Below are 27,397 nucleotides of genomic sequence, written 5' to 3' on the forward strand. Positions count from 1 at the left end.
AACCATACACTAGTTCTGTAGGCTATCCTGCCAAAGGGAAAGAAGTAATCAGCTATTACAAACACATACGGCTGATCCTCCAAGATACCATCCGATGAAGTGAGCTGTAGCTCACGAAAGCTTATGCTCAAATAAATTGGTTAGTCTCTAAGGTGCCACAAGTACTCCTTTTCTTTTTGCGAATACAGACTAACACGGCTGTTACTCTGAAACCAGGATACCTATAGTCACTCTCTCTTGAGGATAGATCCCAAAAATGGAAAACATATTGCTTGGGGTGTAGCACTAGCCATTTTATGGACCCTGCGGGCATAGCACTCCACCTACTCTTTAACAGACCTGCACCAACTAAGCCAGTAGTACTGACTCTGGACCCTTTGGACTAGCTTCACTCTTCCCAAGTTGTGACTCAGTGGTGCCTAGGGCAGCCCTCACTAGAAATGACAAGGTCAGGGCAGGCTGCAAAAGAGAGAGCAGATACTCCCAAGACTGGTAGGTAACACTGAAGTTAAACTCAGGACTGAAGGCAAAATGGAGATGATGCAGCTGCCCTTTATAGTCCTTTTGCCATGTTTCTGGTACTTCCTCTGTTCCAAACACAAACTCATAGCACACGGCCTTGAAAGGCCTTAGAGGTCTCTCCATAGGCAGGCCCAACAGCTAATACTGATAGCATATGTGCTACGCCAACTACTAAATGTCAATATTGTATTTTGACTTAAGTAAGCTCCACAGACAACAGCCCTGAAAATCTGTTAGACCTTTCAGAATGGGTAGACACAGACCCAGAGGTATGTTGATACAAAGATGCCTGACCTGACCTAACCTGGAGCAAGAGTTACTGATCTGGAAGTTGAGGGCATTAGAGTAGAAGAGCAATCACACTTAATTAGTGGTCTGAAAGGGACTGAGACCTGTCATTTTGAAGATATTACATAGTAACAAGATTAGGACTCACTTGTGTGATGATGTATGGACTATGTGGGACACTTCATGATATTGTTAATGCCAATATTATAAAACTGGAAGGAACCTAACCAGATATGCCGTGTGAGGTATCTGCGAAAATGTTATAATCAGCCAAGTATGATAATTTTGTTTCATCTTTGTATTATGACATAGATAGGTATGGTATATCTGTATTCCAAACATGTCCTGTGTTTCTGGGTGACACTGCCAGACAGATTGGCATCAGCATTAGGCCTGCTTGATTGCCTTGTGTAGCAACCACTAAGTTATTACATTGGCCTTTTATACACAAGACACCTAAGTAGGCACATACCATTGCTGCCTTGCAGAATTCCAATTCTACAGTAAATGTGGCCAACGTTAACTATACCTAGCCTATCTTGTACATGTGATGTCTCTGGTAGACAGCCCTATTTTAGGCCTTGTCTACATCACACTGTTTTGTCGGCAAAAGTCAGCTTTCATCTACAAAACAGTTGAGGTGTACACACTGAAATGCTTCTGCCACCAATGTAACTTCCCTGCTATGCCGATATAATAAAACCACCTCGATGAGACAGGTAGGGCATATGCTGCTGCAGCCATGAAATTGACAGGAAAGCTGATTCTCAGCTCCCCAGCCAGGCTGCTGCTGGGTCTCTGCTCCAAGCCGGGCTAACCACCAGGTTCCTGGCTTGGGCTGCCTCCCGGGCTCTCCACTCCCAACTGGGAACCCTGCTACCCCTGAGGTCCTGGCTCCCCACCAGAAGCAGAGCAGCCAGCCGGACTCCCATGGGTGGCAGGTGGAGTCCCCCTTTGGGGAAGCCAGCCCCCCAGCTCTGCCCGTTCTGCCCATGCCCTGCTATAGCTGGAGCCCCAAGACCCCTCCCCCCCATAGCCAGAGCCCCGAGACCCCCTACCCCAAGAAACACCCCCCTCTGCTGGAGGAGCCCTGGGTTGACCAAAGCCCCTCACCCAGAGAAGCCCCAGGCTGGCCAAAGCCCAGAGCCTCCCCCTCACCTGCCCAGAGGACCCCGGGCTGGCTGAAGCCCCCAACCTGGAGGAGCCACGGGCCTTCCCTCCGCTCCCCGTAGCCGGAGGAGCCCTGGGCTGGCTGGAGCTGTGCCTCCCCTCCCCATACCCAACCCCCACAGGGGAAAAAGCATCTGTAAGAAGACTCTTGATATGCCCCATGCAGGTTCTGAGGCATCCAAGGAGGCAGGTATGTACCTCCTCAGCCGTCCCAGAACCTGAATGGGGCATAATAAAGCAAAAACTTCACTGCCAAACCCCACAACTGGGGGTCTGGCAGCCACGGCTATTATAGAGCAGAGCCTCCCCTGGCCTATTATACCCACCACCTGTGCAGATTCTGGGCATGGATCTCTCTGCCAGAGTGAAGAAGCCCCTGGTGACTCCTGGCTGGGAGCGCAGAGGTGAGAAGCCCCACGCTGTTGCCCCTGGCTGGGAGTGGGGAGGCAAGAAGTTCTGCTTAAGATCTTCAACTGCTCCTCTGCCAACACGAAAGCTTATGCTCAAATAAATTTGTTAGACTCTAAGGTGCCACAAGTACTCCTGTTCTTTCTGCCAACAAGATTTTCTCTTCCCTCTGAGACTCAAACTGTCAATTCTTTTCCAGCTGGAATTCTGCTATTATAAATCAATCACTGTTGCTATTTAGCAAAGTAGATTTCTAACACTTCCAGAAACTGCTAGAAAGTGATGAATTTTACTGGAAACTGCCAAATGATTGCTGTTGTCTGCATTTCACAGAAAGCTTGCAATAATACACATCTTTGCAGTCCAGTAAATAGAGGCTACAAAAAATTGTTGGTTCATATTTCCACCATCATCAGCTGCAAGTAGTTTCCCTAAAATTCATAGGATAAAAGGGTGACTATTACTGAAACTTGTGTTAAATTATATTCCCCTAAGGTTGAATGATTTTTTTTTAAATAAATGTTAAATTTATTTACAAAATAAAGTCAGTTAGTCAATAGTACACAAAAATTAATTTCACAGTCTGTATGAATAGCTTCATATACAGTATAGCCATATCTCTATGCACAATGTCAAGCCAAACCATGGGATTTGTTTTTTGTTTTTAATAGCAGCAGCTGCAGTTGTGACATACACAGTGCAATTTGATGTGGAACACCATTTGATATTTTAATATTATGAAGATAATGCAACAACACAACACTGTGCACTATATTTTAGCTAGCTTCAGAGGGGTAGCCATGTTAGTCTGGATCTGTAATCGTCTGGATCGTCACATGCATCCAACGAAGTGGGTATTCACTCACAAAAGCTCATGCTCCAATACATCTTAGTCTGTAATTGTAAAATGTTATTAGTAATGCAAAGAAAATCTCACTCCCTATCCACCTTTACCCTTCTAAGTCAAGCATTCTCTGTCAACTTCTCAAAATACATACACTATAGGCTTATAACTGATACGTTTACTTATAAAAGTGAGAGTAAAAGGTAAGGAGGTAATGACAATATTTTACTTTGAATAAGAAGTCACCAATCTGAAAAGTCTGAGAAATACTGAGAAACACAGCAACAGAAAAAGTGCTCTTAGGTAGTCAAAACCAAGAGGTTAGCTTCTGTGAGTAGATTAATGGGTCAACCATTAACTTGACAGTGACTTTGTATTCTGGTTGACAAAAAGTCCAAACTACCAGATAAGAAAAGCCATTCATTGCTTCCATAAAAAAACCTGTCAGTCTACTAAACAAAGAGGAAAAATAAAAGCTATTTCCATGACAACAGAATAGATTGTATACATATCTTTTTTCTTAAGACATGTCCATCAGCCACCACAAATGGGAAAAAATGTAAAAGAAAACACAAAAAAAGCCTCTCTTACTTACCTACACTCCATAATTAAAGCTCAGGGATTTTTTAAACTCCAAGTTTAAATATTTTTGCTTAAATGAGATGTGCAGGGAACAAAGCAAAAAGAAGAATACAAAACCTTCCAATGTGCATAAATAAAAACATCCATATTTAGACACTTTAGTGGGGTCAGTATCCAAATCATAGAATATCAGGGTTGGAAGGGACCTCAGGAGGTCATCTAGTCCAACCCCCTGCTCAAAAGCAGGACCAATCCCCAAATACATCAACACAATCCTCTCCTCTGTCAAATATGCACCTCAACCAAAACCATACTAATTTACCACCCCAAGCAACCACCACACAGATTCAGAAATACTGATACAGTCTCTATCAGCACCCTAAAAAAATCACTCAACCGAAGTATGGAGAAGATCTCTAGTTTACAGCGTTTTTATTCTAAGCAACAGTTTAACACATGTCAACATACTACATATGTACATGAGCAATGGTTCTAATACACAAAAATATTGCATAATATGTACATGAATTTAAACTCTCTATGCTTTTATCATTATCTGAGGGCCTGACAGAATATTGCTCCCAAATGTGAACAGTTAACTGTATCTCTTCCATGAAGTTTTACAAAGATTCTTTCAATGACAGTTTCAGACTTTTTAAAAAACAAAACAAAACACGTTTTGTATCATTTGAAAAGGATAAAATATTGTCCATATTTTTGAGACTTCATACAGTCTTAAACAGCACAGCTGTTTTTCCACATTAACAGTGGCTTGCTAGAACATTGAAAAAGTGGAAAACTTCATCTTTATCCAAGACTGCAACTTCAGTTGAACATTCGGTACATTTGACTGGATGATATACTTCCTCCTCTTCCTGATTTGCTTGCACAGTGGTGATCTCGTTGCTGTGTTTCATTTTCTTATGTCCTTTCTTTATCTTCTTGTTCACTGGGCCTTTGTATTTTAGAACCTCTTCTTTGTTAACTGAGCAGTTCATCACAAACATTGCTCTGTACTGTGTTTTGTAGGATTCATGTCTAGGAAGAAGAGAAGAAAATGCAATGGTCATATTCTCCGATAGAATTCTGCTTTCACAGAATTGGTTAACACTACTGAAGGTAGGATTGAAGACCGGAAACACCAAGTCAAAGGACTAGCAGCCAGTCAAAAGTGAAGTCTTATAAACAAAATAAAAAAATCACAAGTACAAAAGCCAGGAAAATGTAGCATTTCTTTAGTTTTGAAGTTAAGCTGTTTAAAAATAAATAGATGCTTATTTTTATAAGCATCCCTGAACTACAAAGCTATATTACTATGGAATCATGAATGGTGATTTATGGCTAAAAATGGGACAAAGATTAGAAGCCAGAATTTAACCATTCTTTGCCCCCCCCCATGAAATATTCAAAATCATTTTAAGCCTGTCATTTCTCATGATTCAGATCAGTCCAAAACTAATTTTGTTTTTCAGAAAAAATGTTTATGAACCATGAATCTCATGCCAATTTAAATTTAGTATCTTAAATTGTTAAATTTTTGAGCCAATATATTTACCCTAGAAAGATCAATTCAGATCCAACCTTCAGGACAGCTTTCAAGGAAGGGGTGACTATATGTTTTTTGTAGTTTGCCTGTTTCCATCCTAATAAAATTCTGTTTTACTGTTCCTCAACTCATCTCCATGCTGTATGTTCCCAACTCTTCCCTGCTAAGATGATCCCAAATCCTTGCATCTGTTATTCAACCATGAACCTGACCCAGATATACCAAGCTTTTCTCATTCAGTTTTGGCTTTCAAAGACCTTCTCAATATGAACAGAGACTTCCTCCATTTTTGCCAAGCTGTCCTTTCAAAGCCTGAAACACGAGGCAACTACCATTAAGGTAAACAGATGAGAGAGCTCAACACTTCGCAGGACTGGACCTTTGTTAGCATCATTATACAATCTCAAGAAGAGTGTGGAACTTTTGTATGCAGCACAGAGCCCAGAAGGCTAAACAAGACCAAATGAGAATTACAAAGTGTAGCAGATGGAAGCCAAGGGTTCAGAGAGAAAGGCGTTCATTTTCCCCCCCTCTCAAACAGATAAGATAATGTGTTTTTGTTAAGATTTCTCTGTTCAAAATCTGGGACAAGGTGGCCACCAACTCAGTTACAATATTAAGAACATTAATTCCTAGTGTCAAGAACGTAAGACTAGGCACCAAAGATCATTATAATGCTTAGGATAGTGAAGTCCACACTGAGTTAAAATCATTTGAACACTCCAGCAAATTGTTTTGGGCAACAGCAGAGGCATTTTCCTGCAACTCAGTCAAACATCTACTACTATACATGAACACAGTACCCTCATCTCAATGTCCTGTATACACTCCAGAATACTAGTTCACTGTGACCCAATATTCTTTCATAATGTCAACATATTGCTAGGGATATTTAAGAACATAAGAACGGCCATACTGGGTCAGACCAAAGGTCCATCAAGCCCAGGATCCTGTCCTCTTGACAGTGGCCAATGGCAGGTGCCCCAAAAGGAAAAAACAGACAGGTAATCATCAAGTGACCCATGCCCTGTCACCCAATCCCAGCTTCTGGCAAACAGAGGCTAGGGACACCATTTCTGCCCATCTTGGCTAATAGCCATTGATGGACCTATCTTCCATGAATCTATCTAGCTCCCTTTTGAACCCCATTATAGTATTGGCCTTCACAACACCCTCTGGCAAGGAGTTCCAGAGGTTGACAGTGCATTGTGTGAAAAAATACTTTCTTGTATTTGTTTTAAACCTGCTACCTATTAATTTTATTTGGTGGCTCCGTGCTCTTGTATTATGGGAAGGAGTAAATAACACTTCCCTATCTACTTTCTCTATACCACTCATGATTTTATAGACCTCCATCATATCCCCCCTTAGTCGCCTCTTTTCCAAGCTGAAAGGTCCCAGTCTTATTAATCTCTCCTCGTACGGAAGCTGTTCTATACCTCTAATCATTTTTGTTGCCCTTTTCTGAACCTTTTCCAATTCTAATATATCTTTTCCGAGATGGGGCAACCACACCTGCACACAGTATTCAAGGTGTGGGCGTACCATGGATTTATACAGAGGCAATATGATATTTTCTGTCTGATTATCTCCCTTTCTTGATGATTCCCAACATTCTGTTAGCTTTTTTGACTGCCGCTGCACATTGAATGGATGATTTCAGAGAACTAGCCACAATGACTCCAAGATCTCTTTCTTGAGCGGTAACAGCTAATTTAGACCCCATCATTGTATATGTATAGTTAGGATTATGTTTTCCAATGTGCATTACTTCGCATTTATCAACATTAAATTTCATCTGCCATTTTGTTGCCCAGTCACCCAGTTTTGAGAGATCCTTTTGTAGCTTTTCACAGTCTGCCTGGGACTTAACTATCTTGAGTAGTTTTGTATCATCTGCAAATATTGCCACCTCACTAATTTTTTTTTTTTAAACTAATCTGCCTGTGACTATCACTTCCTCCCCCCATACTCAAACTCTTGCTAGCTGAAAAACTATCAATGTACCACAAAGACTGAGTATCATTTGAGAATTTGATCATTTATTCATTAGGAGGTTGATCCAAACCTCTAACAAACTGACTGAAAATACAGCTGACTGGTTTGCAAAATAGACAGGATCTTTAAGATTAACACTTCTGAAAAGCATTAGATATAGTGCAAATCACTGTCTCATAAATATTCAATGAATCTGCAAAACACTTCTACATATTGCTTATTTCCATACTTGTCCCACCCTGATCTCTCTACAGAAAAATCCTAGATTTGCTACTGCTGAACTAAGGTGAAATATAATTGCATGCATGTGTTGAATCCACACCTTTACTTCCATAATGACACATCTGCTGTTTAAAACTAATAAGTGTAAATTACATATTTCACTGCAACTGAAAATAAGACATTACAGAATGATCACTTCATGTTTATGGTTCAGTAATTACCTCTGACAGTCAAAGCACAATGTAGTCATGCAAGCAGGGCAGTTCAAAACAGCATCACTGTTTGGAATGGCTGGAGGTTTGAACTGCTGCTGCTGAGTTCTTCTTATATTTTGGTACCTACCAAGGGGTAAACAAAGAGGTGAAAATATCCATCCCTATGGATTAGGCATGTAGACTGAACCTTAAAGCTGTATTTACAACCAAAAAACCCCCACAGCAAATGTTTGATACCTCCTGGAACCCTGCTCTCCCAGTACAAAATCCACAGATTCAAATCCCTGGAAACCCTCATTTTTATATTTTATTGGTATGAATGGGTTTTTAATTTGCTCTGGAATTTGAATCTTAACAGAGTGTGGATTTTTGTATGATGAGCCTTTGCTCTGCGTGAAGTAGGGTGCATTTTTTCTAGGTGTAATCACCACCAGCCATTTAATTCTGCTTTCATCAGTTCTTGTCAAGTTGTAGAGTCTAGTTTTCCTGCAGTCCAGAGGTTTTTTACTTCATACACACCCCCAAAATCCCACAGAAAAGAAGCTCCAGGCTTTATCCATTTTATCCAAACACACTTCTTCTGCCTCACTAAATTCCAAGCCTGTCAAAAACAAAAATGCATTCACATTAATTTTACCTAAACAGTGACCTATAGCTACATAATCTAGTGATCAAAATATGCCAGGACATAAAAAAAATATTAGATGTCACCTAATCCTGCAAGATCACTGTATGTGGAATGCCCTTTGACTTCAATGGGAGTTCTACACGTGGGTGACTTGCAGGGTCAGGCCTTTTTTAATTTTTGTAAAAAGAATAGAAATATACAGCAAATGGGGTGGTAACAAAGAAACTCTTATAATCATTACTTTCTCTGGTGGAATTTGCAAGGTCAAATCCTACTAGAACTCCCATTAAAGTCAGTGGGAAGTTCATGTGGAGTAGGATTTGGCCCCAGTACCTACAGGTTCAGAGCATCACAAAAAGGGACCTGTAAATGACACCTGCAAATGTGGATAAGTGAATGCTGTATTAAAACAAGCTTTTTTATTTCATATACTTCAAATGAAGCTCTGAATCAACAAAATAACTTTTAGACATACTGCCTTTACAGCACAGTCTTAAGTTACTCGGCATATTCAACAATATTTTCAAGGGTTAAAACATTTACAGCTGCTTACCCTAGTCTCTGTGAGTCCACCCATTCTTGGTCTCGATCATCTTCTTCTGGATCATAGAGTAGCTCATCATTAGTAGGAATCCGGCGTTGCTGATGTCTTCTTTTTTTCCTGGCCGCCTGTGTACCTGGGAGATTTGTGCAAACATAGTTGAATTCTACCTCCCAAATAATACGATCCATTAAACAGAGAACTATTATCTATTTCAGGGATCCTTTTCTGAGCCCCCCGCCCCCCAACATGCTGTAAAAATTCCATGGCCCACCTGTGCCACAACAACTTTTTTTCTGCAAATCCAATAGATGAAAAGCCTCCAGCATTAGGGATAGCATGCAGGGCAGTTGCCCAGGGCCCCATACCACAGGGGGCCCCCCGCGAAGCTAAGTTGCTCGGGCTTCGGCTTCAGCCCTAGGTAGCGGGGCTCAGGCTTTGGCTTTCTGCCCTGGGCCCCAGTGAGTCTAATGCCGGCCCCTCTCTGGTCTATTTTGGTGGACCCCCTGAAACCTGCTCGCGGCCCCACAGGCGGCCTGGGACCCCTGACTGAGAACCACTGATCTATTTAACTAATTTACCAAAGCAACAGTTTCTACTTCATTTTTGCTGTGCTACAATCACAAAAAATCCCTATTAAAACAAAGCCTTGGATTGCTCCCTTCTGCAGAACACTGCCGTAGAAGGATTAATGCAGCACCAGGCTATATAAATGATCACTTTTTTTCAGAGTTTTGATGATGGTGTGAGATGACATATGTGCCCCCAACCTAACCACCTGCCCTCAAGACCCTCTCCAGCCACAGTCCCAGACTCTAGAGAGGACTCTTCAAGGTCTGGAGCAGGGTATATTGCTGCAGAGGTGGCCACCTCTTTCCTCAGTCATTTACCTACTTTATCTTCATCCTCCGAATCAGAGTCAAAATAAATGTCGTCATAGTACTTTGTAGTGGTGACTGTTCCAGCTTGTCCAGTACTCGAGGAAGTACCTATTTATGAAATTAAAACCAAACAAAATAAGAAAGCACCAGAATTAGCTGTCATGAGCCCAATATACAGAAACAGACTATCTCCAAGAATGAATTCAGGAAGAGGGATCACCATAGGTACATTCCCTGTAACTGTAACTGTTTGTAAACGTAACTGGGATCCCATTCTTATGCACATGAGTAATTTCACCCTGTGAGTAGTCCCACTGAAATCAATGCATGGATGATATGGTTAGTTTAATGTTTAGGAGATTTAATAGCACTTATATAACACTTTATTTAGAGGTGAATTTACACACATTAACTTTATCTCGAAAATAAAGTGTTATGTAAATGCTATTAAATCTCCTAAATATTAGACACATCAGCTAGCGGGTTACTGGTGTATACTGATATGTCTCAATTTAGACCGGTTCTCAATTAACGTGATCGTACTGTGCTCCATACACTGGCTTTGATGTGACTCTTCACACTGCATAAAGTTACACACACTGAAGTCTTTGCAGGATTGGGGCCTAATTTATAAAATGCATCTACATCATCTTCTCTAGGCACAGATATACCAATCATAAAGCAACTAATGGACATAATATCAGCTCAAAAGGATGGTCAGAGTATAGTCCAGGGTGAGCTATCATTTCCAAATTATGGAACTCTACCCAGGAAAGTGCTACATGGCCTCTTTGGTAATACAAAAGATAATTAACTGGAAACTATGCACAGGTTCAGGTCTGTCCAGTTAACTGGAAAAACAGGATTTACCTTGCTGAAATGTCTGCAAATCAAAGATCCTGTTTAAAAATGGACCTTTTAATATGTGACTTGGGAGGGTAATTAAGAATGCCTCACTATGCATTTTGTAACAGGAACAAAAACACATGCTCTCCTGAACAGTAAGAAACTAATCCCCCTGGCCATTGTCACTCTGAATCAAAGAACAGAAATATATCTGAGGGAAGCACTCTGGAGATGGACAGCTTTGGCTATTCAGATGCAGCTTTTAGTCCTGCTGTGAGAGAGGTAATTATACTCCCAGTTCATAGACTAGCCTTTGAAATATTTTTTATCACTGTTCTGTCAAGGGGCTAAGGTTTAAAATCTGTTTTTTGCCTGTTAACACATTTTAATTTTAACTAATTTCAATCTGATGTCATTATTTTCTCAAATAGCTACTGTTTGAAGTGTATGTTATTCACCCTAATTTATTACATTCAAATATACTCCTCCTACCAGTACCAATTTCCCTTATAAAGCACAAAATGGTTGTTTGCTATATAATGAGACTTTATCCAATACCAACGCTTTAAAATTATGGCACACCTGGGGACTGAGGTTTACCAAGTTCAACACATCAAACACTATTCCTTTCCTTCTGAGAAGAGAATCCTTGTAGCTGCTTAAGATGCCTTAAAAAGCACTTGATTTTCATGTAAGAAGTCTTCTGAACATTACAAGTGCTCAGAGAAAAAGCAAACTTTAAAGCCTACAAAAGCAGCTGTGAAGATTGCTCAAAGCCACTAAGGTTAGACCAGCACCACTGAGCTTAAAAAGTGGCTGTGTTATCTAAAATGCTAGTCAACGACTAGAAACATTTATTCTGTGACAGCCATGGTAAACCACAAGCGTGTGTGTCTTAGAACAAATATTTGTAGCATGTCCAGATTAGCATTTGCAATTCTGTTAGTTAACACAATTTAATCAGCAGTCAATTCACTGAAGTTAAAATAGAATCACAAACTCTACTCTAGAAAAACCCTTTAGTGTAGCTCTATTCTCCAATTAAACTCTTCTAGCTCTGGGGGCTCCTGGGTAGTAAGCAATTTCTTTTTCACTTTGTAACATAAGTAGTATTTTATTTTTACTTCTTTCCTCTCTATTGCCAGTATGTGACCACTTCCTAGATCCTCATGTCATAGGGGCTAAGTCCCATAGGTCAGAAGTGGCAGCTGACAACTCTCAAGAGGATCTGCAGCAGATGGAGGGGATCTGCCGCCTGTTGTCCCTTCTATGGGAGGTTTCAGAGTAACAGCCATATTAGTCTGTATTCGCAAGAAGAAAAGGAGTACTTGTGGCACCTTAGAGACTAATGATGAAGTGAGCTGTAGCTAACGAAAGCTTATGCTCAAATAAATTGGTTAGTCTCTAAGGTGCCACAAGTACTCCTTTTCTTTCTATGAGAGGGTGATTCAAATCCTGGCAACATCAGGGAGTCACTGGAAGCAGGGGGAGAAGTACAGCCAGAGCCCCCCATGTACATGGAGGAAGGGCAGGCTGAGAACAGGACTGGAGACCCCCTAAAAAGGAGAAGTGGACCAAGGAAGACAAGCCACTAAATGAAAGAGCAGAAGAAAAGTCCTGGAAAGTGTGAAACGCCCCATTCATCTAAGTGAGCACTGGGATATTGATAATAGTTTAAATTTAAATGGCTAGGTGAACTATTTAATTGCTGATCATTTTAGCACAGATGTCCAGCTATGATTATCAGTCAACACACCGTAATCATACTGAAGGGTCAAATAATGCATTAACTCAACTCATCAGCATAATCGAACCCCAGTGTAAAATAATGCATTAATTTAGCCATCCTGTAATTGACTATTTTATAGAAGAGCAGATATTAAATCAGATAATTTACCTGTTTCTAGTGACTTCCACTTGCCCTCCATAGTTTTCATGGTGCAGTTTAGTTCCGCCTCCATTTCCTTTTGGAACTCATCTTCACTTGAAGATTCACTTTCTCCAGTAAGGCACTCTCTTATCAGTTTGCGCTTCTGATCGGGAGTGCCATATAAAAGCACATCCACTTCATCTTCTGAGCTATAGGATATTTAATTATTAAAATCCATTATTATTAGTTTAAAATATCAACCCTTCTATTGATGCAATAAAAATATCTTTTGAATTGTTCTGAAGTATTGGAACAATGCATCTGATGAATGACTGGACATATTTTAGCATTTTAGTTGGATTACTGCTCCATTTTGGCCTATATACTAAGGCCACAATCCTGCAATCGACAGTGAAGTCAGTGGGTCTGTGGGTAAGCACAACAATCTACCTATGTATTGTCAGCTGCAGAACTGGAGTCTTTTGTTTAAACTGAAATATTTAAAACTACTCTGTTATTTTAAAAAAAACAAAGCAGCAAGCTCTGGAAAAAAGTCCTAGAAAATTATATTTCTTTTAAAGAAGGAAACTGCATTTGAGTGACATCGTATACTGTTCACCATAAATTACAGCTTGCCTCTCTTCCAGTATATGCTCCTTGTGGTTCATTTCTTGGCGGTGTACAGCAACCGTGCAATAAGAAACTTTTTTGTGTGGTGACACAGTGTGGAAATGTAGGAGTCAATAGTGCACGAGACCGTTTTTAAAAAGTCTTTATGAGAATGTAAGATTTGTGTTCCTGTAGCAGTCTTGCAATGAACCATGTATGCTTGCTTACACTTATACAATCACAATGCCAATAAACCTATGCATTTCATTTTACAAGGTGTTACAAGGCATTAGAATAACCCAAATCAAACACTGAAAGTAAAACAAAGTAGGACTAGAAACTGAGATGGGAATATATATATATATATATATATATATATATATATATATATAAGCTTGGCGGAATTCTATTTTTAAAAGAAATAATTTCAACAGCTAATACTAACATGTACTTTTAAACATTTTTCAATGGAGACATTCATAGTCGTGCAAAAGGATTTTAAGGGTTTAAGGGTCTTAAAGATTTGTTATTAATTTATATTTTCACAGTGGCAAGAAATGATGGAGGGATCAGATCGGAGATTGAAAAAGGTAAAGGCATCCTAAGCGGGTTGTTTCAGCAGAGCTGTAAACAGGAACTTCATGCAGCATTTGTTACATCACGCTTTGTGCTCATGAAGGTGGGACTCTAGGAAGTTCTCATGCAGCCGCTTGCTCACTTTGCCTGGCTGCACATTTCGGGTAGTATCGACGGAAATACTTTACGCTGTGGGTGTGGGTGCTGGGGTCACTTCTAACCCTTCCTGGCCGAATTAGGGACCTTTATTAGAAGGGGAGAGTGAAGAAGCAGAGGCTTCGCGTGACACCTCCGAGCCCTGCCCCGGGCACCGGCGTGTCTCTGGCTGCGTCAGTCATGGGGGCCCCAGGCCCGGTCAGGCTCTGCGGGGGACTCCCCCCCTCAGCCCCGCGGGTCGCTCGGTACCTGCTCTGCCCCGGCTCCTCGTCGCTGGGCTCCTCGATCACGTAGGGATCATCGTCCTCCTGCAGGCGGCTCATGGCGACACCCAACAGCCCCCGCCCCGCTCCGATCGGTGCTGCAGCGAAATCGGCCCCCAAACCCTGTCCACCCAGAAACCTGCCCCGCCGCCCTCTTCCGCTCCTGCGGCTCGGCCCGGCCTTGCGGGGCCCCTGCGAGCGCCTTCCTGGGGCCCGATCCCCGGATCGAGGAGGCCGCCCAGCTGCGCCTGCCTTTTATCCCAAGCGCACCGGCACGGGAGAGCCACGCACGGATCGTGGCCGAGTGCTGTGCACGGGGTGAAGCTGCGAGCCCGGTGCGAGCCCAGCGCCAGCTCGGGCCAGAACCTGCCCTTGAAAACGGTGCAACATCCCCCTCCTCCCTGCATCCCTCAGCGCTGTGACATACTTCGCGCTCTGACCCCGGTAAGGGGCAGAATTCTTCCATCAACCTACCTACCGCCTCCTGGAGGAATGGATTAACTACAGGGATGGACCAAACACTGCTTTTACTCTGGGAAGTTTAGATGTCCTATTTTAACTATTTACTTTTTTCATGGAATCATAGACTATCAGGGTTGGAAGGGACCTCAGGAGGTCATCTAGTCCAACCCCCTGCTCAAAGCAGGACCGATCCCCAACTAAATCATCCCAGCCAGGGCTTTGTCAAGCCTGACCTTAAAAACGTCTAAGGATGGCGATTCCAGCACCTCCCTAGGTAACCCATTCCAGTGGTTCATCACCCTCCTAGTGAAATAGTTTTTCCTAATATCCAACTTAAACCTCCCCCACTGCAACTTGAGACCATTACTCCTTGTTCTGTCATCTGCTACCACTGAGAACAGTCTAGATCCATCCTCTTTGGAACCCCCTTTCAGGTAGTTGAAAGCAGCTATCAAATCCCCCCTCATTCTTCTCTTCCGCAGACTAAATAATCCCAGTTCCCTCAGCCTCTCCTCATAAGTCATGTGTTCCAGTCCCCTAATCATTTTTGTTGCCCTCCGCTGGACGTTTTCCAATTTTTCCACATCCTTCTTGTAGTGTGGGGCCCAAAACTGGACACAGTACTCCAGCTGAGGCCTCACCAGTGTCGAATAGAGGGGAATGATCACATCCCTCGATCTGCTGGCAATGCCCCTACTTATACATCCCAAAATGCCATTGGCCTTCTTAGCAACAAGGGCACACTGCTGACTCATATCCAGCATCTCGTCCACTGTAACCCCTAGGTCCTTTTCTGCTAACAGTATAGGCATTGTACTCCTTTTCTCCTATAGTCTGATTGTAGATTATGAGCTCCTCTGAATGTATACATCAAAGGAATGATCCCTAAAATGAATAGCATATTATTTATAGACACAACTGGAAAGAATTATATGCACCAGTAGTCACTGGAAATATTGATTTTCATACTTGGAAGCTACACAATCCAATCCATGATACCAGCAGCATTTTCAACATCAGCGCCTCTTTCAGGACGTGTCTATAGCAGGAATTTATACCTGTATAGCTACATATCTGTACAATCCCCCAGTGTAAATGGCTGCATCAAAGTAAAGGAAGGCTTGCACCGTGCATCTTACCCATGTTTGAAACCACTTCTGTCATGAGATCCAAAAATGATATATCAATGTGAACGCATGTAGAAGATGTAGTTATTGGCATATTAACTCACTTCTGTCTAGATCTCCAACACAAAACTCCATTTATCCAAATCCCTGCTGCTCTGCCAATTGTCCACAAAGCAACACATGCAGCAGTTCCAAGACTGAATGGAAGTCATGAAGCAGATAAGGTATAGACCAGTGGGTGTCAAACTTTTTTTTTCCCACAGACCACGTGAAAATTGCTGAGGGTCTCAGCTGACCAATTAATGATGTTTCCAAATGTTGTTTGTACTGTTAGCTAAGTATTGTAAAATGCTTTGGATAAAAGTGCTATATAAAAAAAACCACTTAACTTTTTTTGTTCTACAAATAATATCAGTAGTATTAACTTTCTAATGTGATGGATGTGCCCTCCCCGCCGCAGTAGTCCCCGACCTGGGGCTGGGAAGAAGAGAGGTCTCTCCTCACCCCAGCAGCCCCCAAGGTGGGGCTGGGGAATCTCTCCCCTGCAGCCACAGCCCTGGAGCTGGGGAAAGTCACCTTTCTCTGGCCGCCATAGCCTTCTATGTCCTAAATTCCAGCAACACACGCCTGCGCGGCTCCACTAATTAGGTAGGTAGCCCTTCATTCTCTTGTGTGTGGCCGCTCAGGCGTGCACCTTAGAATGGAGCTTGTGGACCACAGTTTGAGAACCTCTGGTAGAGACATTTTTGCACAGTTGTTCTGGAATTACACAACAGAACCACAGCTCTGGAAAAAGACTCATGGTTCAAATCACTAACCAAAGACTCAGGCCTTGTGTACACCGGCAAGTTTCTGCGCAGTAAGGCAGCTTTCTGCATTGCAACTCCCAATGTGTACACACTGCCAAGCCACTTAGTGCTCAAACACTGCACAGTTGCAGCATTGTAAAAAAACCACCCCGACGACAGGCGTACAGCTTTTGTCGCTGGGGCTATATTGCTGCAGTGCCAGTGTAGACACACTAGTCGATTACAGTGCTGCAGTTGGCCCCCTGGAGGTGTCCCACTGTGACGCATGGCTTTAAACAAGGGTTAAACATCCTACAAAATAAACAACCCTCAAAAGACGTGGGGAGATGTCTGTATATTTACATATGTATGAACAGGGTTGACAATGTAATCAACAGTCCCTAGGTTGTATTCTGATAATTCAGAGATCAAAAGATCATCCTAGCATTTAAATTAATTGTAAACATAGGATATCTCTGTATTCATCTCTCTTTGAAAAGTACAGCAAATAATCTGTGAATGGTGGAGGAACAAACAAAATTGCCTTATGTTAATTCTATAGCTGAGTATCGGTGATGGACCTCCTTCAAAGTCATCCTAATTACCTTTTCTTCCCGGATGAACTCCCAACTTGTCAAAGAGGACATGAAATTGTATAAAAGATCCTTGGGTCCCAATTCTGTCATCTCAGATTTTAAGCTGCACCAAGGCAAATTTGAGTCACAATACTGAGGTCTCAGTTAGGATGGTACACCCTGAATATGATATTTAGACACTGGACTATAACCTGTGAGGTGAATTCTAAAGGAACTCTCTACACCTACAAAGCTCACCGTCTCTGTTATGAATCTAAACCTCAATGAATTCAACTCATGGCTGTATGGATATTGATCTTTTAACCATTCTCTCTCTTTTTTTTTTTAATAAATTTTAATTTTTAATCAGAAGTGGCTGGAGTGTGTATTTGGGTAAGATCTGAAACATTCATTAACCGCAGAGGTAATGTGTCCAAGCCTTTGGGATGGGTAGAACCTTTTCTTTTATATGTTGAAATCATCATATCTGACTTAGTTCCCTTAAAATGATCCAGGCTCAGGCCTCTCTCGAGACACCTGTGTTGTTTGGTAAGGTAATAAAGAAGCTGTTTTATGCTGGCTTGGTAAATCTAAGTATTGGAATATCCACCAGCTTTATGAGGATTCTCTACCCCATTCTTTACAGTTTACCCTCATTGAGTGATCTCAGCTGGCCCCTGCTGGGACCCCAGTCACATGCACAATGCCTGTTCTCGCCTTTCTGGTCATTGGTTTGAACTCTACTGCCCTGCCCTCAGGTGACCATGAGCCCCACCTCTTAAATTCCTTGGGAATTTTGAAAGTCCCCTTCCTGTTTGCTCAGTGACACATGCAGTGGTCTCAATGCATCTTTCCAGGTGACCATGCCTGCTCCGTGCACCAGGCGATCCTCCGCTTGCAGCAATGCCAAGCTGCTGGACCTCATGAGCATTTGGAGAAGAGGAGGCTATCCCGTCCCAGCTGCGCTCCAGCCATTAGTATTATAACACCTATGGCCAGAATTCATGATTCATGACAGAAAGGGGCCATGATCGGGACACACTGCAGTGCAGGGTCAAAGTGAAGGAGTTGTGGAATGGCATGGGAGGCAAATGGCCACTCCACTTCCATGCCCAGGAGCTGCCAATTCTACAAAGAGCTGGATTGGATACTCACTGGCGACCCCACCTCCACTGCAAGGGTCACTGCGGATACTTCTGTGGCTCACGTGCCAGTCAAGAGTGGACCGAGCCAGAAGGAGGAAATCTTGAACAAGGATTGGGATGCAGAGGCAGAGGATGACTCCGAGGTCAGAGATGCATGCAGTCAGGAGCTCTTCTCTGCCCTGGAGGAAGCTAGCCAGTCACAGCTGTTGGAGCTTGGCAAAGCGCGAACAGGAGGAGACCCCTGCGTAAGTGGCTTTGATTTTAGGAATTGCTACGTGAGTTGTTGGGGGCAGGATTGCAGAAAGCAGGTTTGTCTCTGTATGATGCGCGTAACACCACATGCCTAGTCTGAGCGGCGGAATAGCGTGTTGATTGACTCCCTCACTTCATGGGAATCTACCTCAGATCTCCACAAACGTCTCATGGAGACACTGGGCAATCCGCTACTGCAGGTTCTTTGGCAGAGCTGCTTTGTTTCTTGCCCCATTAAGGGTAACTTTACTGCACCACTTTGCCATCACTGAGAGGGAGAAGGGAGACCATTGCTGCACACAGGCAAGCGACATAAGGGCCAGGACAGAAGCTGCAGTCTTGAAGATACCCTCCCTTGATTCCCTGCTAACCCTCAGCAGCGAGATATCTTCCATAATAAACACAGCCTGTGGAAAATGTGGGAACAGTAATGATTATAAGGCCCCCCCCTACAGTGCTGGCTCTCCCCAAGAGCCACTTACCCAGTGTACAGTACGGTCCTGGAACACTGATTTCCCCTGCCCGTGAGGTTACTCACCATTTGGGAGGTCTTGTGGCTCATGTGTGCTTGCCTGGAGTCAGCCAGTTAGTGACAGGTATGTGAATAGTGGCTATGTTTTTAAATCACTGAATCAGTGGTCTGTGTGTTACAAACAATACTGCTTCTGTAAAATGTTGCATTTTGGATTCACAGAGATGACCTTGGGAGCCCAGCCTCCCTCTTCGTTGTCAGTGGCTGAACGGCTGTGCAGAATTAGAAAGCAGCCACGAAGAACTAAAGAGAACTTCCTGCATGATGTCATGATGCACTTCGCGACCAAAAAACAAGAATTGAAGGAGGAGGAACAGTGAGGAGAGGGAGTGACAGGAGAATGCGGCGCACCAGAACGAAGCCACGGAAGCTCTTAAATGTTATGGAGCGCGAAGTGGACACACTCCAGATGCTATAGCACTGCAAACCGAGCAGCTCCGTGCCCATCCTCCCCTGCAGATGCTGTCACAAAACTCTTTCCCAGGCACACACCCCCCGGGACACTGCCAAAATACTCTTAAAAACATCTTGGCTCCACTGTACCCACTGCATTCCACTCCTGCTCCATCATAGTCCAGCCCTGTAGACTCCCGGTACCCACTGCACTCAACACTCATCCCTCTGCAGTTTAGCCCTGCTGAAGTACAGTACCTGCTGCACTGTACTCCAAACGACAAGGTTGTATATACGATACCTGGACATACACAAATCTTTAACCGTCCCGGGACCTCACCTCCTCCAAGGGCCCTCCCTTTCCCCATCCCCCTCAGTGCTAATGTGTTTTTTTGTTTGTCTCTCTCCTCCAGTTGTTTTTTAATAAAATAATTGTTTTGGTTTGAAAGCAATCTTTATTCCATTAATTGAAAGCAAACAGAGCCCTTGCAAAGCAACCGGCAATTTTCTTAAACCTTCACAGTGCATCATCTGCACTAATCACAATTACCTCCTAGCATTACAAGCACTGCACTCCCAAGCATAGCAACAATTAGTGGCTTTCAGCTTCAAATTGTTGCCTCAAGGGATCCCTGATCCTTATGGCCCCATTCTGCACCCCTCTAATAGCCCTGGTCTCTGGCTGTTCAAATTCAGCCTCCAGGTGCTGAGCCTCAGCTTCACTCAGGGCTGGACCGCTTTCACCCTTCCCTTCACAAATATTATAGAGCGTACAGCACGCGGCTATAAGCATAGGAATATTGCCATCGGCCAGGTCCAGCCTCCCACATAGGCAGCACCAGCAGGCCTTTAAACGGCCAAAAGCACAGAACAGTCATTCTGCACTTGCTCAGCCTGTTGCTGAACCGCCCCTTGCTGCTGTCAAGGTTCCTTGTGTATGGCTTCATGAGCCATGGCATTAAGGGTAGGCAGAGTCTCCCAGGATCACAATGGGTGCTTCGACTTCCCCTAAGGTGATCTTCTGGTCTGGGAAAAAAGTCCCTGTTTGCAGCTTCCCGAACAGGCCAGTGTTCCGAAAGATGTGTGTGTCATGCACCTTTCCAGACCAGCCTGCGGTAATGTCTGTGAAACGCCCAAAGTGATCCACAAACAAACTGGAGATCCATAGAGAAATATCCCTTCCGATTAATGTACTCGGTGGCTAGGTGGTCTGATGCCAGAAGTGGAATATGCGTGCCATCTATCGCCCCTCCACAGTTAGGGATGCCCATTTGTTCAAAGTCATCCACAATGTCACACACGTTGCCCAGAATCATGGTCTTTCGAAGCAGGATGCGATTAATGGCCCTGCACACTTCCATCAATACAAGTCCAGCGGTCGACTTTCCCCACTCCAAACTGGTTAGCGACCGATCCGTAGCAGTCTGGAGTAGCCAGCTTCCACAGTGCAATCACCACGTGCTTCTCCAATGGCAGGGCAGCTCTCATGCTCATGTCCTTGCCCCACAGGGCTGGGGTGAGCTCATCACACAGTCCCATGAATGTGGCTTTCCTCATCTGAAAGTTCTGCAGCCCCTGCTTGTCATCCCAGACGTGCATGATGATCTGATCCCACCACTCAGTTGTTGTTTCCCAAGCCCAAAAGCAACACCTCTGTGAATGCCACAAGCAATCTCGTGTCATAGCTACTACTCGTGGTGAGATCTATGTCAAACTCCTCTTGACTTTGTAGTTTAAGGAATAACTCCACTGCCACGCGAGACGTGTTAGAGAGAGTGAGCAGCACATTGGTCAACAGTGTGGGATCCATTCCTGCAGACCAAAGCAGCAGGACGTGCAGTACACAAACCGTTGAAAGATGACGCCATAACAGACGGAAACACAGGGATTGCTGGGACGTGAAACAATGCATCACAGGGCATTGGGACATGACCCAGGAGGCCCCACGACCCCCTCTGTCTTCCCACAACTCTTAGCAGCAGAAGAGGAAGAGATGCTCTGTGAGACAGCTGCCCAGAGAGCACCGCTCCGAATACCGATGCAAGTGCCACAAGTGTGAACACGCTATTGTGCAGGCAGCTAACATTGTGAACACACATCAGCGGTTTCCCTTCAGCGCTCTGAGCGGTGATGTAACTCTGCCAGTGTAGACATACCCTAAGGATCCAAAGTCAGTAAGAGTCACAGCCCAAAATTTTGGTCAGGGAAATGTGACCCTTCTCTGTCATTCCTGCCACTCCATGTCCAAATCTTTGGTTTTGTGGTTGTTTTTTGTTTGTTTTTTTGAGGCAGAGCCACTTGTGTTTAACTAAGAAGGGGTGAACTGCAACAGTGTCTCTTTGACTGCCTCCCCTGCTTTCTAAACTCATGCTTTTGCCACTCCTTCCTCTTTCCTACTAAAAAAACCAAACTCTTTTTAAAAATTACTTTTCTATAGAATGGTAACCAAGTCTGAAACAATGTCTATGTGAACTAGATGGTACCAGTAGATAAACAAGCTAATAAACCTTCAGATTTAAGGGAGAAGAGTTATTGGAAGAGTATAGCTGGAAGCAGGGTCAATCCAATCCAACACTATTCCACAATTTGCTTCAGAGGATGAGTGGAGAAAATGCTGATCAAATTAACCAAATTTGCTACAAATGCCTATTTAAATTATTATAGATGATACAATGACTGCATAATTTTAGGAAAAAAATCACTGATTTCACAGTTTATTTTACAATTATCGGGATTAGTCTACAAGTTAAGGCAAACATACAAATGCATTTTCTTTTCCTTTTAAATCATAATTATAAAGATTACACAAAGTTCTCCAAAATTTCTAAGAAATGTTCATTATTTGGAAAAAATCATATTAAGATGCTTGATACCAGGACATGGAAAAACTAAGACAATGCACACAATGCTTTATAACAACAATATTCAAACATCTAATGGCAATATTTAATCCATTTGAACAATGCATTCAAACGGGCAACTTCAGAAATTACTTACAAAGGTAAATAAGATTGGCAGCCATACCATAATACTATTCATAACATGAACATAATTATATTGGCTACTTTCACAAAGAAACAGGACATTTGATTTCTCAACAATGAAAGCATACAATGATTAAATAAACGTGTGTGTGAATACATGTGCATAAATGAGTATGCTGTTGCTTCATATAGTCTTCACTTTTTCAGACAAGAGGAGATTATTTAGGCATACTTTGCCAACTGATTTCTCCGGTGAGATGCAAATCCCTATTAAAAGTCATGAAAACAAAATCCAGAAGAAGGCAGCCCTTGTTAGTGGATGGACAGAGTGGTTTATGTGTCTCCATTTAACACTGCCAGGCAGCTCTGCAGCAGCTGCAAGTTACCCTGTAGAAATAAAGAAAATGATGACCACGTTTCCCTATTTTCTGAGATATAAAATATTTTTAAATGAAGATGAAATTCATTACTTATTAAGCAGCATGGGTAGCTATAAAACATTTGTAAAATATTTTTGTTTAAGCAATTTTGATCTCTTCGAAAGATCTGTTGAACATAGGAAGCCAATCTCAAGGAACTGCTCAACAGAAATTGAGATCTAGTACACTTTCTGAATTTGGTTAGTTTAAGTAACTTCTCCACTACATCTCATATCCTTCCCATACATATCGCAACAAAAGCCTATTTGTGATGCAAAACACAACAAATTTACTACAGAGGTCTGTCATCGTCCTTTCTTTTAAAGTTAAATTCTCAGTTGTAAAAGGATGACTGAGATTTCTGTTAAAGATATTCTTTCAGGTACTCCTCACTCAGAATAGATAGTAATACTACTATTGTCAGATTATTTCCATAACAGAATTATTCATATTATTCAATACATTGTATATCAGGAAAAATAAATTAGACAGGAATTTCTTTGATATATTTATCTTGGAGCAATGAAGGAAAAACAGAATCAATTAAATGCCCTAAACCAATGATTGAAAGCAGAGGTGGGCAAACTACGGCCCATGGGCCACATCCAACCCGCGGGACCATCCTTCCTGGCCCCTGAGCTCCCCGCTGGGGAGGCTAGCCCCCAGCCCCTCCCCTGCTGTTCCCCCTCCCTCGCAGCCACCCCACTGTGCGAGCAGCGCTCTGAGCAGTGGGGCTGCACGCTCATACAGGGCAGCATCTGGCTCTGGCTGGGCGGCTCCAAACATGCTGCTCTGAGCGGCATGATAAGGGGGCCGGGGGGTTGGATATGGGGCAGGGGACAAGGATCTGGGGGGGGGAAGGTTCTGAGGGGGGCAGTCAGGGGGCAGGAAGTGTGAGGGGGCAGGGACCAGGCTGTTTGGGGAGGCACAGCCTTCCCTACCCAGCCCTCCATACAGTTTCACAACCCGATGTGGCCCTTGGGCCAAAAAAAGTTTGCCCACCCCTGATTTAAAGGGTGGTCCTATCCTAAAAATTACGAAAAGTGGCACCTTATTCCTCAGACATGTTCCATGTGTGTTATCACTTTGCTGATGGTAGTTACAAAATAAAAAACTAACTTGTTATCACTGCAGAGACAGCAGCTCTAGGAGAGTGGTTATCAGAATTGTTAATCAAGTTTCAACTGCAAGGCCAAATCTATCCCTAGTTGTACAGATGTAAATAAAAACAATTTGGCGTTCAAAATCATTACTAGTGATGTACAAAGCAACAAACAACTTGACCTTCAGATCCCAGACTGAGTTTACAGGGCTTGCAGTTAGAAAAAATATATTTACTTACAAATTAATCAAGTATGGTCTGGAAATCAGTGAGCTAACTATAGCACCCAACAATGCCATTATTAGAAAATCAGTTTCTTTAAATTCTAAAAAGTAAGTTAAAGCACACTGTGCTGGCTACCATCCGTTTTATACATCCCATTGCTATCAATTTTAATTATCTGGCTCTGTTCTACAGTTACAAATTATACTGAGTTTGTACTCCAATCTGAAGCTGAAGAGTATGGGCAAGAAACAGGAATTGCTAAGAATGAACATCCTAATATTCCATCTAGTCCAATAAAAGATGGACAGACAAAACCCTCATAATGCACAATTATACCATGGAAGATGCTTCTTGATCCCAGTTAGTAATGAACATACACCCAATCAAGCATGTGGACTGATGAATTTTACAGTTTTAAACTCTGTTCTTATTCAAATCCAGATCTTTCTTGGTAACTATTTGCTTCTGTAACCTGTAGCAGTGAGTTTATGTATGATCTTAATTTCAAAGTTGATTTTTAATATAAGGAAGCTTTTGATATGTAAAAAATAAAAAAAAAAAGAAAAAGAAAAAAAGAAAAATCTTCTGCTTCTGTTTAACTCTGGGGTGGGCAAACTTTTTGGCCCAAGGGCCACACCGGGGCTGAAAAACTATATGGAGGACCAGGTAGGGAAGGCTGTGCCTCCCCAAACAGCCTGGCCCCTGTCCCCATCTGCCCCTTGACTGCCCCCGTCAGAATCCCCGACCCATACGACCTCCCCTGCTCCTTGTCCCCTGACCGCCCCCTCCCAGGAACCCCGCCCATAACCACCCGCCCCGGGACCCCACCCCCTATCCAACCCCCTCTTTTCCCCTGTTCCCTGACTGCCCTCCTCCAGAACCCCAAACCCATCCAACCCCCCCTGCTCCCTGTCTGCCCCAACCCCTATCCACACCCCCGCTCCCTGACAGGCCCCCTGGGACTCCCACGCCAAATCAGCTCCCCCCGCCCAGAACCTCCAACCCATCCAACCTCTCCCTGTCCCCTGACTGCGCCCCCCGGAACTCCCCACTCCCTTACCATGCCGGAGCCAGCCACACCGCCACACTGGCCGGCGGGAGCAACAGGCCAGAGCGCTGGCAGCGCAGTGAGCTGAGGCAGCAGGGGAGGGGCCGGGGACTAGCCTCCCCGGCCAGGAGCTCAGGGGCCTGGCAGGACGGTCCCATGGGCCGGATGTGACCTGCGGGCTGTAGTTTGCCCACCTCTGGTTTAACCTATACAATGACTAAGATTCTTGCATCTCCTCCTAATCCTTCTCTTCTCCAAATTAAGCAGTTCAATTAAGCATAAAAGACTTCATATAAAAAAAATCATCATCTCTCAGCCATCCCCCACTGTTGATTTTGTTTCCTTTGCCCTTCTTTGGAGAAATGGGACAATCATGTCAGTTAAAACTCCAAACACCAATTTTGTCTGATCCTTTACCCCATCCATCCTCCACTCACGGGCAGCAGTCACCAGTACTCCACAAGAGAAACTAAGTTTTTCCTGTTGTATATACGAATTACACCAACACAGTGTTTTCTTATATCCACCCTTCCAACCCATGTAAGATGCAGGGGGATTCACCCATGTTGCTAGGTCATAGGGACCCAGGAGTCTAAGGCCCACGTTGGTAGTCTGATCATGGCAAAGGTTGATCTTTGCCCAGTGCTGGAAAGGTGAATGAGGTAGAGTGGAACCTATAGTATGCTGGCAGAATAGGCAAAATGTGTGTGTACTGTATATGGATGGTAATACATGAGAAATTGTGGTCTCTGGCCTGTAACAGAAGGATCTAGTTGCCAGCCTGGTATATGTAAAACATGTAAAAATAGCGGATTTTGGATTCCAGACATTCTACTGAATAATTTACAGGCAAACTCGCATCAACATGGGGAAACTATGTAGGAAACCCATTAGCATTAATGTTCATTAAATCCATGCATAAGTGGGAAAACAGATTCATTCAAGTTTAAGGAAATCCCAACATTGCCATATTAGAATGCAGAAGTCACTTCTGACAAGTGGTACACCACTTAACTTTTCTGATCTGTGGTGGTGGGCATTTTTTCCCCTTTAAGAAAAGAACAAGTTTCATATACTAAGAATAGAACTAGTTTCATATACTAAATCTTTCAGATACTGGGTGGCAGATGAGGAACACATCCCTCATAACCCCTACGTTCGGAGAAGACAACAAAAACTTGTATTAACATAAGGCATACATGTCAAAACTAGGTTTTGTCCCACCTTACATACACATTTGAGAATCTAAAATTAATTGCGAGATCAGGATTCTGTAATGAGTTGTTGCTTGAACTATGTTAGCTGCACTCAAGTTGCACTGTTTATCCTCACCAATTCCAGAGTATGACCACCACTCTGTTTATGAACTGTAGTTCAAGTTCAACATTACAGAACTAAGATGGTTTTAAAGTGGTAACGAGGCTTACATGTGACTTTCACATGAGACAGCCAAACATTAAATACAGACTTCCACACTTACAGCTCAAGAGCTTCTATATGCATAATATATTGAATTTGTGAACCGAATGAGCTGCAAACAGAGGAGAGGCAAACAGAGGGAGTTCGCCTAAAAACCAAGCTATGGTGAGTGCTGTATTGGGGGGCTCTGTTATGAGCTGGCAGGGTGAATATCTGAGTGTCTGTCTGCTGTGACCATTTGTCTGACTGGTGCTAGTTGCAGGGACTGTTTGACAGTGTGTGTGTTTGTTTAAAAAGTGTAACTGTCCGACAATGTGGGCTGTTTGTTTGAACAGTGTGAATTGGGAGTGCTTTGTTCCAGATGGACCATGAGTGGTTGATTGGAGGGAAGGCTTTGAGCCTGGGCAACTGCTTTGAGCCAGCAGCCTTATAAAAAGGCAACCAGCTGCCAACCAAAGGGAAGCAAACAGAGGGAGTTTGCCTGGAGGGAGTTCCCACAGAATTTTTTGCCTTTCAGCAGTAAATACAACATCTGAAGAGGCTCTCAGAAGGAAGACAATATGGATAGTGAGCAATCAGCTGTTATGACCTGCATGTGCCATGTTTGTCTCTCCCCCAGAGGAGAGAAGGGACTTCGTCTGTAGACTGTACGAAGCACAAACTGGTCTCCATATTGGAAGAGGAGGTTAAAGGACTAGAGACCCAAGTATCAACCCTGAGTTACATCAGAGAAAAGGAAGACTTTCTGGATAGAAGTCAGT

General features: G+C 43.2%; 2 protein-coding genes across 2 annotated transcripts in view; both read right to left on the minus strand.

Moving 5' to 3' along the window:
- Window positions 1–4,229: 4,229 nt before the first annotated feature.
- Window positions 4,230–14,308, minus strand: EAPP (E2F associated phosphoprotein). The gene is made up of 6 exons (XM_084632355.1): window positions 14,152–14,308; window positions 12,589–12,770; window positions 9,855–9,953; window positions 8,977–9,100; window positions 7,802–7,918; window positions 4,230–4,852 (listed from the first exon to the last, which is right to left on the minus strand). The coding sequence occupies exons 1-6, from the start codon at window positions 14,223–14,225 to the stop codon at window positions 4,576–4,578; spliced, it is 873 nt and encodes a 290-aa protein (XP_084488481.1). The 5' UTR covers window positions 14,226–14,308; the 3' UTR covers window positions 4,230–4,575.
- Window positions 14,309–22,258: 7,950 nt separating this feature from the next.
- Window positions 22,259–27,397, minus strand: part of SNX6 (sorting nexin 6) — a 55,995-nt gene continuing 50,856 nt past the window's right edge. The window contains exon 14 of the mRNA XM_084632763.1: window positions 22,259–22,810. Coding sequence (XP_084488889.1) covers window positions 22,757–22,810 — 54 coding nt within the window. The 3' untranslated portion in view covers window positions 22,259–22,756. The remainder of the gene's footprint in view (window positions 22,811–27,397) is intronic.

Source organism: Lepidochelys olivacea (assembly GCF_965140295.1).
Source record: "Lepidochelys olivacea isolate rLepOli2 genome assembly, chromosome: 6".
In the NCBI taxonomy this organism is placed as follows: domain Eukaryota; kingdom Metazoa; phylum Chordata; order Testudines; family Cheloniidae; genus Lepidochelys; species Lepidochelys olivacea.

Excerpts from the sequence above, each read along its gene's own strand:
- EAPP (XM_084632355.1), bottom strand. The coding sequence starts at position 14,225 with ATGAGCCGCCTGCAGGAGGACGATGATCCCTACGTGATCGAGGAGCCC. Across the intron at positions 12,771-14,151 it reads GAGGAGCCGGGGCAGAGCAG|CTCAGAAGATGAAGTGGATG; the intron begins GTACCGAGCGAC and ends AATATCCTATAG. Across the intron at positions 9,954-12,588 it reads GTGGAAGTCACTAGAAACAG|GTACTTCCTCGAGTACTGGA; the intron begins GTAAATTATCTG and ends TTTCATAAATAG.